At 53.4% G+C, this 14,739-nt stretch overlaps 2 protein-coding genes across 2 annotated transcripts in view; both read left to right on the forward strand.

Annotated features, from left to right (window-relative positions):
• Zc3h4 (zinc finger CCCH-type containing 4) overlaps window positions 1–3,820 on the forward strand; it is a 37,624-nt gene extending 33,804 nt beyond the window's left edge. The window contains 1 exon segment of the mRNA XM_036186747.1: window positions 673–3,820. Coding sequence (XP_036042640.1) covers window positions 673–2,162 — 1,490 coding nt within the window. The 3' untranslated portion in view covers window positions 2,163–3,820.
• Window positions 3,821–10,754: 6,934 nt separating this feature from the next.
• Tmem160 (transmembrane protein 160) lies at window positions 10,755–14,529 on the forward strand. The gene is made up of 3 exons (XM_036166748.1): window positions 10,755–11,143; window positions 12,104–12,196; window positions 14,194–14,529. Exons 1-3 carry the CDS (start codon window positions 10,936–10,938, stop codon window positions 14,457–14,459), a joined length of 567 nt encoding a protein of 188 aa, XP_036022641.1. The 5' UTR covers window positions 10,755–10,935; the 3' UTR covers window positions 14,460–14,529.
• Window positions 14,530–14,739: the final 210 nt, after the last annotated feature.

Here is a 14,739-nt window from a genome sequence, read left to right on the forward strand (position 1 = left end):
CGTAGAGATACAGATCACCAGTGGTGTAGTCACAGGCTCAAGTGGTCACCCCGGTGGCATCCACCTCAGGGCTGATTGGACCCAGGGTCTCAGGAACTTGGAGCAAGCCAGTGGGGACAACAGGAGGAAGCGACAGGGAGGCGGCTCTCCCTTTTGGCTCAGGTTTCCCTCCTGGGCTCTGTTTGTGGTTGCACCTGCCCTTCCCCACCCCTGGACTGTTGTGAGGGGTCTGGGGATGTGTGTGAGCTGTCAGCATGGCCGTTGTCCAGACCTCCAGAGAGAGGTGACTAGAGCTGGTCTGGACCAAACCTGCCTGGAGGGCGGGAAGAGGCAGTAGGACCTGGGCTCTGAGGCTCAGCCCTACCCTGACTTAATGGCACCATACATACCTCCATTTCCTCATCTGTCCAGTGGGCATGTTGATGACAGGACCTCCTGGGGGGTTGTGTGAGTTACTCAGATCAGACCGCCTACCAGGAATGGAATGGGCCTGAGAGAGAGGCCATGATGATATCAACACCTAGAGCCAGGTTGTGTACCCCTGGCTCCCAGCAGGGACCATAGGAGATACTAACTAACAGCACAGAACCACACACCAGGGGAACCCAGGGCTCTATGAGGCCTGTGGGATATGGCCATTCATGCCTCCCACTCCTCTGCTCTCTTTCTCAGGTGACACCGGAAACTGGTACTCAAGTGACGAGGACGAGGGGGGAAGCAGTGTCACATCCATCCTCAAGACCTTGAGGCAACAGACGTCAAGCCGACCCCAGGCTGCAGTTGGGGAACCAAGCAGCAGTGGGCTGGGGGATCCCCGCCTGCAGAAGGGACACCCCACAGGAGGCCGGCTGGCTGACCCCCGCCTCAGCCGTGACCCCAGACTCAGCCGCCATGCAGAGACTTCAGGGGGGACTGGCCCAGGGGACTCGGGGCCCTCTGACCCTCGGTTGGCTCGTGCCCTGCCCACCTCCAAGACTGAAGGCAGCCTTCATTCCAGCCCTGCAGGCCCCAGCAGTTCAAAAGGACAGACCCCTGCAGAGGAAGAGGAAGGGGAGCGGGCCTTACGTGAGAAGGCCGTGAACATCCCCCTGGACCCCCTGCCTGGGCACCCGCTGCGGGACCCCCGCTCTCAGCTGCAGCAGTTCAGTCACATCAAGAAGGATGTGACCCTGAGCAAGCCAAGCTTCGCCCGCACTGTGCTCTGGAACCCTGAGGACCTGATCCCCCTGCCCATCCCCAAGCAGGACGTGCCCCCGGTGCCTGCTGCCCTGCAGTCCTTGCCTGCCCTAGATCCCAGGCTGCACCGCTCCACACCCCCTGGACCTCCCAACACCCGGCAGCGTCCAGGCTCCACAGATCCCAGCACATCTGGCTCTAACCTACCCGACTTTGAACTCCTCTCTCGAATCCTCAAGACTGTCAACGTCAACACCCCTGGCCAGAGTGACAAACCCAGTGACCCCAGGGTGCGGAAGACCCCTACTGACCCCAGATTACACAAGTCAGCAGATCCTGCGGCAGCATCCCGTGCAGCCAAGCCCTGTCCCACTGAAGCATCACCTCCTGCTGCCAGCCCAAGTGGAGACTCATCCCCACCGGCCACAGCCCCCTATGACCCCCGAGTGCTGGCAGCTGGTGGCCTGGGCCAGGGCAGCAGCAGCGGGCAGAGCAGTGTGCTGAGTGGCATCAGCTTGTATGACCCAAGGACTCCCAATGCAGGCGGCAAAGCTGCAGAGCCAGCCTCCGACACGAGCTCTCAGCCCAAGGGTCCCGAGGGCAATGGCAAGAGCTCAGCCTCCAAGGCAAAGGAGCCCCCGTTTGTCCGCAAATCTGCACTGGAGCAGCCAGAGACAGCCAAGGTCAGCGCAGATGGGGCCACAGCCACGGACAGATACAACAGCTACAACCGGCCCCGGCCCAAGGCCTCTGCAGCCCCCACTGCTGCCTCATCCACCCCGCCCCCTGAGGGGGCCACACCCCAGCCTGGGGTGCACAACCTGCCAGTGCCCACCCTCTTTGGGACTGTGAAGCCGGCCCCCAAAACAGGCACAGGAAGCCCATTTGCTGGCAACAGCCCTGCCCGTGAGGGTGAGCAGGATGCGGGGTCCCTGAAGGACGTTTTTAAAGGCTTTGACCCCACAGCTTCCCCCTTTTGCCAGTAGTGTCTGTGGGGGCTCCCTCCACTCCACCACCCTTCCAGGGTGACATTTAAGGGCAGCAACCAGAGTTACGGGTGGGGGGCAGGCAGGGTGTTCTTTCTTTACCTTTTTCTTCCCTTTTTCCCTTTTAAGTAGTACTTTCTTTGAGTCATAAATTGTATCTAACCGTCTTGGGTTCTGGTCAGTGCTGCAGGCTCCTGGGCTTCCTCTGCCCAGTGAGCAACTTGTGCCCCGAGTTGGACAGTAGCAAGTACCCAGCCTGGGGCTGCCCTGGAACTAAGGAAAACCTGAGTGTCTGGGAAGGCACTGAAAGCCACTCACCCTGGGCTGCTGGGAGACGACAGAACCACGTCACGTGGAAGCCAGGGCAGGAGTTTCTAGAGCTCCAGTGTGGACTGTCCTCTCTTCAGCATGCAGCCTGTGACAGCCTGCTTCAGGACACAGCAACAGTGAAGTGAGAAAATGTCAAAGGGAGAGAAAGGCCCTGGCAGCCCCGGCCCTCACCTGCTTGGGCCTGTGCATCCCACACCCTCCGTCCAGGGTTTGTCCTGAAAGTGACACCCTCTAGCCCTCCAGGAGACGCTGGGTGAGAGACAGACCTTCAGGCAGCCAGCCGTTCTCCCTCAGTATTACCTGTCCTGTGCCACTGGCCTGACCCTCGAGACAGCTCAAGGATCCGTGGTGTGGCCCCCTGCCAGACTCCCGAGGAGGGAGGCCCGGGGTGGCCCTGGCCAAGTGTCTGCTAGCTCTTTCCCACGCCTTAGCCGTGCTTCTGTAGAGTACCAGATAGTGTTTGCTTTCCCTCCCAAGCTGACGGCAGCACGGCATCAGCGGTCTGTTGTGGTGTGGGGTTCGTGGGTGCTTCCCCAAAGGGGGCCTGAGCAAACAGTAGGAGTCGAGCTGGTGGGGCCAGCGTGGTGTGTTGGTCCTTTCTAGGAAAGGGACTTGGGGTGGGGAGGTGTAAGGCATCTGCCAGATCCCAGTCAGCGGAGGCATTTCCCCCACAGCCTCCCCCACTAACCACCTCAGGACTGGCCTTGTCCAGAGCCCCAGGGGAGACTTCCTGGGACCATCCCCCAAGATTGGGTCAGGGAACTGGCTAAGACCTGCAGGCCTTTGTGCCTCTGGGTCACTTGCCAGGCCCCAGAGTCTGCTTTCTTGCAGCCTGCCTTTTCTATATTGGGTCTCTTGGCCCGACACACAGCCAGTGGATCTCCTCCACCTCTGGGAAGACAGGCTCCCACATCCTCCATCTACCGCCACCCCTCCACGCTATCCCCATATACCCTCCACAGCCCAAAGAGAAATCCCTTCAAAACATTTGGGGGCCTGAAGCCAGGGTGGGAGGGCTCGTGCCCCACAGGGCTAACACCCTATGGGGTCAGTGCACCAAGATCAGGTTGGTTTTGTTTGTCTTTGTGTTTTTTATTTTGTTTTGTTTTCTTAAACAATCATCAATGAGATTTGTCTTTGGACTCCAGCCTTGACCTCCAAGACTGGGACCTTGGTAAATGTAGGATAGGAAGAAGAGTACAGTGTGGCAGTGTTTGGATCCCCACCCCCATCCCTTTGAAAATGCTCTTCTGTAAAAGCCAGGCTTGGAAGTGGGGACCTGTCATCCCAGCACTCAGCAGGCGGAGGCAGGAGGATCACGAATTCAAAGCCAGCCTGGTCTACATTAGAAAAAGAAATGTTTTCTTTTGTTAAAGAAAAGTTACATGAATTTTGAAATCTATGAAATCTGTGGGTGAGATGGACTCTGGAGCCCTCGTCTTGGAATAGCCGAAGACCCTCATGGGACAAGGAACTCCACTTGATTCTCCACTCGCCGTCAGGCCACACTTTTAAAGAAAAATTGTTCTCTAACCAGGATTGTAACAAAAGTGTAAATAGTATTTCTGAGTTGAAAGTCGATGGTGCAAATATGTAAATAACGTACTGTATTTTTACAATGATGGTCGCATGGCTCTCCCGCCCCTTTTGTACTCAGTGTCTGTCTTCCAGAAACCTCACCTGCCTTCTCTCCTGTGGTCTCTTAATCCAGTAATTGTATTACTGACTGCCATTAAAGGATGCAGTTATTTTAAACAGCCTGCCAGTCTAGTCTCTCTCTGCCCGGCCAGGGAATAGACAAGGAGCCCAGGGCTTCGTGCCCGCCACGTCCCCAGCCCCCAGATACTTAGAGAACAGCAACAGCCAGAGCAGATGCACAGGCATGTGATCCTAGCACTTGGGAGGCTGAGGCCAGAGGATGATGAGTTTGAGGCCAGCTTAGGCTAGACCTGGGATCAAAGAAAAGAAGCCTTGAACTCCTGATCCTCCTGCCTTTCCTTTCTGTGTGCTGGGATTCTAGGTGCACACTGCCAAGCCTCAATTTGTCTCTGTGAGCACATGTATGTATACAGAAACATGTAGATTCGTACACACACCTACAGATGTTCCCCTTCTGAAGATGGTTCGACTTGGCTTTTTTTTTCCAAGATTTATTTATTTATTTATTATGTATACAGAAGAGGGCACCAGATCTCATTACAGATGGTTGTGAGCCACCATGTGGTTGCTGGGAATTGAACTCAGGACCTCTGGAAGAGCAGTCAGTGCTCTTAACCTCTGAGCCATCTCTCCAGCCCTCGGCTTGGCTTTTGACACTAGAGTGTGCCCTGTTCAGTGAACTTCGAATTTGGATCTTTTCCAGGGCTGGCAATCCTGAATTTTTGTTTGTTTTGGGGTTTTGTTTTTGAGGCAGGGTTTCATTGGCCTTCAGTTCGTATAGCCAAGGATGACCTTGAACTCATGGTCTTCCTGTCTTCCCAGTGCTAAGGTCACAGGCATGTGCTACTGACAGCTACATCCTCGGCCCAACAGCTCACAGTCGCGTCTGCATTGTTGGGATGGGGGGAGAGGTGCAGCTGGAAGCCAGGCACAAGGCCGTCATCACTGAGTAAGGCAGGCTTTGTATCTGATACTTGTGCTCCGAGCATGCTGAAGTAGGACATGCTAAGTGCTCTTCAGGGGCTTAGGTGTAATAATGTTTCGTTTCTTTTTGTTTGTTTGTTTGAGACATGGTTCTACTGTGAAGCCTAGGCTGGCCTTGTACCTATGAACTTCCTGTGTGCAATGCCTCTCTCTCACCCTCCCGAAGGTTGTGATTATAGATGTAGCTCATCAGGTCTGGCTATACGTAGCTATTTTTAATTAAAGATTTCTATTTTCTGTGCATAATTTTGCCTGCATATATATCTGTGTACCTGATTCAGAGGTCAGAAAAGGGCATTGCTTCCTGGAGCTGGAGTTGTGAGGGCTATGTGAAGAACCTGGATCCTCAGGAAGAGCAACCAGAGCTCTTAAAAGTACACATTATTTAAAATTTAAAAAAAAAAAAAAAAAACCCAACCAACAGCAAAATAACTCATGGACTCAGCTTAACACATTTTCTCAAAAAGTTCTAGAATGTGGGAGGTCAAAAATGGAGGTTCCAGTAGACTGAGTCCTTGATGGAGGCTTCCTGACTTGCCTAGGTCAGGTCACTGTCTTTACAAGGTCATTCCTAGGTGCATTCAGGTAAGGGAGAGGAGACAGTCATAAGACATCGAGCCTGTTAAACTGGGTTCCTATCCTCAATGACCTAGAACAGTGGTTCTCAACCTGTGGGTCATGACCCCTCAGAGGGCTACATATCAGATATCCTGCATTCAGATATTTACATTATGATTCATAATAGTAGCAAAATTACAGCTATGAAGTTTTATGCTTGGGTGTCACCACAGCACAAGGGACTGTATTAAAGGGTTGCAGTATTAGGAAGGTTGAGAAGCACTGGTCTGGAGTCATTTCATCGACCCACTGTGCTTGGCGGGCCATTCACATGTGATCACGTCCTCCCGCCTCCTTCATGTGTTCCTAGCCAGCTGTTTGAAAGGCAGAGCTGGGATTTAGCTCAGTGACAAGCACTGGGCTTCCCCAGCACTCAAAAGCACATCTCCTTTCTTTTCCTGTTTTTCAGACAGGATCTTGTAGCCCAGGCTGGCTTTAACTGGTGATGCTCCAGCCTCAGCCTTCCAAGTACTAGGACCACAGGCATGTAACTTAGATGAATTTCTAAACAGTCTTATTAAATGAGAAACACAGAGCCAAATATAGGGGTGAAAGCCGTAGAGATCAGGGAAATAGTAAGTCACCAGCTAACCTTAGCTCACCACGATTCCTACTTTGTCTTTCCCTTGTTGTTTTCTTTGTCCCTCCAAGAGTAAGTAGACTGTAGATGCTTGCTTGCTTTCTTTTTTGAAGCTGAGGATTGAATCCAGGGCCTTGCACTTGCTAGGCAAACGCTCTACCACTACGCTAAATCCCCAACCCCTGTAGATGCTTTCTGTTAACTTCCTGGTCCCTTCCATCTCTCACCCTACTTTGAGACTGCTCTTTATTTATTTTGGTGTTTTTGAGACAAGGTTTCTCTGTGTGGCCCTGGCTGTCCTGGAACTCACTTTGTAGACCAGGCTGGCCTCAAACTCGCAGAGATCCTCCTGCCTCTGCCTCCCGAGTGCTGGGATTAAAAGCATTCAGCACTAGGCGACAGGATTGCTCCAACTGACCTCTAACTTGCTGTACAGCTGCGGATAACTGAATTTTTGATCTCCCTGCCCTCTCCAGTGCTAAGGTTACTGTTGTATCACCAGGCCCCACTTATGTAATGTGGGTGTGGAGCCCAGGGGCCAGCTTTTTCGGGGTTGGGGGGCTCTCCCAACTCTGCCACCGTGCACTGGGGGTTACAGGTGGAGTGCCATGTCTGTCCAGCATTGATGTGGGGGCTGGGGATCCAAACTCATGTCCTTACGCTTGCACGGCAAATGCCTTACCCACCAAGTCATCTCCTCAGCCCCTGGCATTATCTTATTTCTGAGTTTCAGAAGTTTCCATCTGGAGCTTAAGAGGGAGAGAGGAGGGTGCAGTTCCTACATGGCAGAGGATGGAATTCTTAGTTTCTGCTTGTTTGTTTGTCTTGGAGCTGAGGATCGAACCCAGGGCCTTGCACTTGCTAGGCAAGCGCTCTACCACTGAGCTAAATCCCCAACCCCAGTACCCAGTAAATTTAGTTTTAAATTGAAACCTGGGTACAGTAGTGCACACCTACAATTCCTGAACTTATCAGGCAGAGGCAGGGGGATGACTGCAAATCCAAGGGTAGCCTGATCTACATCGTGAGTGAATGAAGGAGTAAATCAAGCACCAAGTCCGTGGCGGAACTGGTTAGGGAGGCACTCAAGCATAGGGAACACTTCAGCAACCTATTAGTGGGTTTGGGAACTCCTTTTGGCTTGGGCTGTGCATGCAACCCTCTTCAAACAGTGCACTGGGCATCTAAGACCATCCCCTGTAGTCTGCACACAGACCCTAATCAGTTGCTGGGGTCCTCGCCAGCATGGTCAATTCCCATGTGAACAATGGAAATCAGTTATTCCCCTTAGCGTACCCCTGGTAGCACCATGTTTCTGTTCGAACGCTGTCTAGGAACTAGGAACCCTGCTCTGAACTCGTTTGGTGTTGGCAGTAAACTGTGTCCCCTGGGCGATCTTTTAGGAAGACTCCGCCCACTAATTAAAATTGGGGGCAGGGCATTCCAGGTCCCAGAACTGGGCAGACAGAGGCAGGCAGATCCTTGTGAGTTTGGGGCTAGCCTGCTCTGCATAGTGAGTTCCAGGACAGTCATAGATAACTACACAGTGAGACTCTGTCTCAACAAGACAACAACAAAAATTACCAGGGGCGCCTGCAGCCATTGCACTGTAAGAACACCTACGGCGCCAGCGGCGGTGGCGCTCGCCTTTAATCCCAGCACTCGGGAGGCAGAGCCAGGCGGATCTCTGTGAGTTCGAGGCCAGCCTAATCTACAAAGTGAGTTACAGGACAGTCAGGGCTATACAGAGAAATCCTGTCTTGAAAAAACAAAAGAAAAAGGAAAAGAAAGAAAAAAGAAAAGAAAAACAAACAAAAAGCCTGCTACCTCCCAGCCGGCATTGCTCTGCAGTGGACTAGTGTGCTGACATTCTTTTTAGAGTTCTCCAGTTAATTCTCCTTCAAACCTCAGGTCTATGGGGCTGGAGAGATGGTTCAGTGGTTCAGAGCACTGGCTGCTCTTCCAGGGTTCAATTCCCAGCACCCACATGACAGCTCACAACTGTCTGTAATTCCAGTTCCAGGGCACCCAACACCCACGGCAAAATACCAGTGCACATTCAAAACAACCACAAGGAAAAACCCGCTCAGGTCTAATCACTAGCTGCCACAAAGTAAAATCTCTTTAAGGAAGTGTCGATTTCTCAGTCCTGACTCTCCTGGCATCCAGGTGATTATTATTATTCTTTCCTCTTTCTTCTACACACAAACCCAGAGCATTTCCCTAGCCAAAGACTGTGAAAAATGTTGTCTCTGGCCTTTTCAGTTCTCATTTAAGGCTCTTGTGGAATGTCCCCTGCAAGCCAGCAGGGCTTCTGGCTGTCCATTCGAACCCTCCTCTCTCTCCTTTGCCTTTCTAGCTCCCACCCTCTCCTCCCTTGAATTCCAAGCCCTTGAGCTGGGGCTGTAGCTCAGTTGGTAGAACACTTGCTCGGCAGGCCCTGCATTCCACTCCCAGCACCACAGAGGACAGGTATGGAGCTGCAGGCCCATAATCCTGGCACTCAGAAGGTGAAAGCAGGAGGATCAGGGATTCAGAGCTCTTCTCAGCTATGCAGCAAGTTCAAGGCAAAGCTGGACTGTATGAGGCCCTGTCTGAAAAAGCAAAGCAAAACAAAAACAAAAAACAAAACAAAACAAAAAAAAAAAAAAAAAAAAAAAAAAAACCTCAAGTGGTACATGAAGGGACAGATATCATGAGTGTTCTGAAGTGGGCATGATGAAATACCTGCCGACGATCCCAGCACTCCTGAGCTGAGGCAGGTGGGCCAAGTCCAAGGCCAGCCTGTACTACTTAGTACCAGGCTAGCCTAGGCTACATAGTGTCTCATTAAACCAAGGGCTGGAGGTATAGAACACTTTTATACCATGTGCAAAGCCTTGTGTCTCAGCCTCAATACTGGGGGGGAAAATACAATGCTCCACCCTGATCGCTAAGACCCCTGGGTGTTAATATTCTGACCTGCCCCTTGGTGCCGCCCTGCTTCCTGACAGAAAAGCCTCATTATAAGGAAAAAACGCTCCCCTTTCTCCCTCTCTCTCCCTCTCTCTCTCTCTCTCTCTCTCTCTCTCTCTCTCTCTCTCTCTCTCTCTCTCTCTCCCTCTCTCTTTCTTCTGCTTTTCCACCTACAAGGTGTGCACTGGTGACCCCAAACTCTCTTCCTCTCTCTTCTCTCCCTCTTTCCTATCTTTCTCTTCGTCTCCATTAAAATAAACCATTTCCACACGGATGCAGTGTCTGGGTCGTGAATGACTGTCCACTGCCACCCCACCGCCATGCCTACATGGTTATGCTGCCTGCCAGCCCACTGCTACATCTGCCCAGCATGCCAGCATAGTTCCCTGCATTGGAGGGATACCCTGGCCCGGCCAGCTGGAGACCCCCCACAAGTGCAAATTTGTAACAGATCCAACTGTGGGGGGCCCCAAAACAGCTTTACCACACAGCTGCCATGACAGTCTTAGAGGCCCAGACCCAGCTTCTGTGACAGGCTTACTGGGAGGCAACACCCAGGTCCAGGAGAAGCCATAAGCTGACCCCACCCAGACAGGGCCTGCATCTAAGGGGAAAAACATTCCCTATACCCCTAGACAAAGATCAGCCAATCAGGGTCTTGAACCCTGGAAATTCCCTTACCCCAACCTCTGACATGATCAAACAAACAAACAAACAAACAAACAAACACCCCACCCTGCCCAGGCTCAGAGCTCTCACTGCTGACTTGGACAGAGAGTCCAAGTTCCAAGCTTGAAATGAAAGCTCTTTGACTTTACATACGGAATTTGGTCTCCGTGGTGGTCTTTTGGGGGTAAGGGTGTCCCCGCGATCTGGACCTCTTCAGGCCTCTGTGGGCACCTGCACTTATGTGCGCATACTCATACACAGACATATAATTTCAAAATGCATCTTAATCTTGGGTGAAAAGCAGTTAATATTTCACCTTTAATGGACAGTTGAGCCATATTACTCATATCTGTAACACCAGTTCTTGGGATTACAGAAGGCTGAGGCAGAAGGATTGTAAATTGAGTTTAGGCAGCATAAAAAGGTGAGAACCGGGGAGGGGGGGGGGGAACGGACGGACGACAAAGTGTCATGGAATAGCATGCCCAGTTTGATTCCCAGTACCGAGGTTAGGTGGAGGATAAAGAGTTTTGAAAATAATGTCAAGCAGGCATGAATAGTCGTGTGTCCTCTTTAGTGAGGTTACTGGTTAGTTTTACTCCCTGGTTTCGCCCGAGTCTTGCAAAGTTTCTACATTAAGCTCCTAGTACAAGTTTTGTTTCCTGGCTGTTGAGCGCAGTTATTTTTTTTAAACTACAAGTCCCAGCAGACATCGCCCCACAACCTTCTTTAGGCCGACCTGCTCGGAGCGCATTGATCTCTGGGATTTGTAGTCTTAACTATAAAATAAGGTGGGCCACACACTACCGGCACAGAAAACCTAGGTGGAGACACGCCAGGTCGACCAATAGGCATTGCGTACCGGGATAGAGTGGCGGGCAGCTCACCAATCGGCGAGCCGCTCCTCGTGAGTGACCTGGCATGCAGCCTACAAACGGCCCGTGGGGCGGAGCGTGAGCCCCGACCCCATTGCAAGCCATGGGAGGCGGCTGGTGGTGGGCTCGGGTCGCGCGCCTGGCCCGCCTGCGCTTCCGGGGGTCGCTGCTGCCACCTCAGCGGCCCCGCAGCGGGGGCGCGCGCGGGTCCTTCGCCCCCGGCCACGGCCCCCGCGCGGGGGCCTCGCCGCCCCCGGTGTCTGAGCTCGATCGCGCGGACGCCTGGCTCCTCCGCAAGGCACACGAGACAGGTCTGGCAGGGACCAGGGTCGGCCGCTGGACAGGAGGGGTGGGTGGGCACGTGGGAGTGGGCGGCGAGGGTGCGGCGTGCATCTGCTGGGAACAGGGCCCGGGCTCAGCGGGGGCAGGTTCTTCTTGTGAGCGCAGGGAGCCGCAGGGTGGGAGATTTTGCACCCTGGCCACATAGGGCACCAGCTTGCGGTCCTAGCTAATGGGGTGCAGCACAGATTTTGGGGGGGTGGATTTCGGCTAGGAGAGGTTAGCCCCATGGCACCACACACCTGCATGGGTGAGAGACCGTTCCAGAGGCACCTGCAAGGAAGAAGCGATATGCCTGCAACAGGGGGGTCGGTTCGGACTGCAGAGGGGAGCACTCGGTATAAAACAAGTGTGGCTACCTGCAGAAGATGGGGAAGTTCCGGATTGGGCCAGCGCGTAGCCAATGGTAGAGAAGATGTCTGCTGATTGGAGAGAGAGGTGATCTAGGATGCAGGGGGAGGGACCTCACATAGGGCAGTGGGTTGACAGATTGGAGCCAGTCGGATATTGGATGGGGCTGGTAGTGCACACAGCCTTTTGGCAGCTCTCAGGGAGTTGAGTGGCGGGGAGATGTGGACAAATGTAGGCAGGCCCCGGGTGGAGACGTTGGTCTGAGGAAGAGAGAGAGGGCCACAGGATGCACAAGTGTCCTTGGACAGACTTTCCGTCCTCAGACTGTCTTCAATTCTTGCTTTAGATTTTCCTCTGGGTTAGACAGAGACCGTCTTCAATCACTGGTCAAAGGGGCTTAGAATGTCCGGAGGAGAAGGGGTAGGGGAATGGGGCTTGCAGGGGGCTTCCCAGAAGGGATGGGCATGTGGAATATTTTTGTCTGTGGCTGCATAGAGTGGAGATTGGCTTGACGGTCTGAATGGGAGGGGATGCAGGAGGCAGGCCTTGGCTGATACAGAGCTTCCCCCGCCCCCCAACAGCTTTCCTCTCCTGGTTCAGAAATGGACTTCTGGCATCAGGCATTGGGGTCATCTCCTTCATGCAGAGTGACATGGGCCGGGAAGCTGCCTACGGTGAGTACAGACCCTCCCCTTTCCCTGCGTTGCCAAGTCCTCTACTCCCTCTTCTAATGCCCCGCCGCCGGTGTGCTGGTGTGCATCGCCTCCCCCACCACTCCACACGCCTTCATCAACGCTGGCCCCGCCTGAGTGAAGATCTAAAGTACGACTGTAGCAGTTCTGCCTAACTGCTGGGTGTTCTACCTCTACTCGGTTTCTCAAAACAGAGACCTCGGACAGTTTCCAAGGGGCCTTGACTTGTGTGTACACCTTTGTCTATACCCCTAGACCAGCCCCCTCATTTGATCTTGAGCTCCACCCCCGAGTCCCAGATACTTCTGTGTGCAGTTTCATGTACTTGGCTCTTACTACCTGAGCCCTTGGCTGCCTCCTCCCGCTCTTATTTATCTATTGATTTACTTATTTATTGTTATACTGGGAAGGAACCCAGCGTGCTAGTGAAGTGCTGTATCACTAAGCCACAATCCCCCAGCCCGTTACTGGTGGGTTTTCTATCTATGTGCTCTTATCACTGAACCATGCTCTCAGCCCCTCACTGGGGGATTCTAGGAAGATGTTCTACCACTGAGCCACCTACCCCCCAGCCCCTCACTAGGGGATTCTAGGCAGGGGCTCTACCACTGAGCCACACCCCAGCCCCTCACTGGGGGATTCTAGGCAGGGGCTCTACCACTGAGCCACACCCCAGCCCCTCACTGGGGGATTCTAAGCAGGGGCTCTACCACTGAGCCACACCCCTGCCCCTCACTGGGGGATTCTAGGCAGGGGCTCTACCACTGAGCCACACCCCAGCCCCTCACTGGGGGATTCTAGGCAGAGGCTCTACCACTGAGCCACACCCCAGCCCCTTACTGGGGGGTTCTAGGCAGGGGCTCTACTACTAGACCACACCCCCAGCCCCTCACTGGGGGATTCTAAGCAGGTGCTCTACCACTGAGCCACACCTCAGCCCCTCACTGGGCAATTCTAGGCAGGGGCTCTACCACTGAGCCACACCCCCAGTCCCTTACTGGGGGATAATTCTAGGCAGGGGCTCTACCACTGAACACTGAACTACATAGCCATCTTTTGTTGTTGTTGTTGTTGTTGTTACTTTTTGAGACTAAGTTTCCCTGTGTATAACCCTGGCTGTCCTGGAACTCCCTCTGTAGACCAGACTGGCCTCAAACTCACGATCTCCACCTGCTTCTGCCTCCCAAGTGCTGGGATTAAAAATGTGTGCCACCATTACCCTGCGTGATTTATTGATTTTTACTTTATGTTCGTAAGTGTGTTTGGGGACCATGTGCATGCCTGGTACCACTGGAGCCAGAGAAAGCATCAGATCCCCTACGATTGGAGGTAAAGATGGTTTGAGCCACCATGTGGGTGCTGGGAACTGAACCCAGGTCGTCTGCAAGAACAAGTGTTCTTAAACTCGGAACCATCTCTCCAGCCCCCACTCCCAATAATTTCATTTTTGTTTTTTTTTTTTTCAAGGCAGGGTTTTTCTGTGTAGCTTTGGAGTCTGTCCTGGGACTCGCTCTGTAGACCAGGCTGGCCTCCAACTCACAGAGACCCACCTGCCTCTGCCTCCAGAGTGCTGGGATTAAAGGCATATGCCACCAATGCCTGGCCCAACATTTTTCTTTCTAAACTTGTTACTTTGTGACAGTTTAAGTTGCCTGAATAAACCTTTAGCTTGAGCTCCTAAACCTCTTTTTTTTTCCCCCCCAAAAAAAAGGTTTCTCTGTAGCTTTGGAGCCTGTCCTGGGACTTGCTCTGTAATCAGGCTGGCCTTGAACTCAGAGATCCGCCTGCCTCTGCCGCCCCAATGCTGGTATTAAAGGTGTGGGCCACCACCTCTGGCTCTTCCAGCCTCTTATTAGCTGGCATTAGAGGCCTTGCCCAGCCCTGTGCTCGTACTGACCCAGCCTCCCAATCCATCACTCTGACAGCCCCTTGGGTACCCTGGACCCTGCAAGTATTGACTGCCTCTCCTTCTTCCACAGGCTTCTTCCTTCTGGGCGGCCTGTGCGTGGTGTGGGGCGGAGCCTCCTATGCAGTGGGCCTAGCCGCACTGCGCGGACCCATGCAACTGTCTTTTGCGGGTGCTGCAGCTGGTGTGGGGGCAGTGTTGGCTGCCAGCCTGCTCTGGGCTTGTGCTGTGGGCCTCTACATGGGCCAGTTGGAACTGGACGTGGAATTGGTGCCGGATGATGATGGGGCTGCCTCTACAGAAGGCCCCGATGAGGCTGGCCGGCCACCACCTGAGTAAACAGCAGGGCCGTGGGGACTGGCCGGGCACCGAGGACTGAGACATTAAACCTGACCCTTCAGCACTTCAAGACTCCGAGTGATGGTTCCTGTTATCTGGGGAGGTAGGGAGGGGAGAGGGAGGCATCCGATAGGGGCGAGGCAGCGGCATTTGCTCCCAAGCTTGACATCCTGAGTTTGATCCTCAGGACCCACATGGTAGAAGGAGAGAGCTAATTCCCACACCGTACCACACACGCACTCCCCCCGCCCCCACCCACCCACCCAAACAAACAGAAATA

The sequence above is a fragment of the Onychomys torridus genome, chromosome 1 (assembly GCF_903995425.1).
Source record: "Onychomys torridus chromosome 1, mOncTor1.1, whole genome shotgun sequence".
In the NCBI taxonomy this organism is placed as follows: domain Eukaryota; kingdom Metazoa; phylum Chordata; class Mammalia; order Rodentia; family Cricetidae; genus Onychomys; species Onychomys torridus.

Coding starts and splice junctions, on each gene's coding strand:
- Tmem160 (XM_036166748.1), top strand. CDS start 10,936: ATGGGAGGCGGCTGGTGGTGGGCTCGGGTCGCGCGCCTGGCCCGCCTG. Junction 11,144..12,103: donor CCGCAAGGCACACGAGACAG/GTCTGGCAGGGA, acceptor GCCCCCCAACAG/CTTTCCTCTCCTGGTTCAGA. Junction 12,197..14,193: donor GGGCCGGGAAGCTGCCTACG/GTGAGTACAGAC, acceptor CTTCTTCCACAG/GCTTCTTCCTTCTGGGCGGC.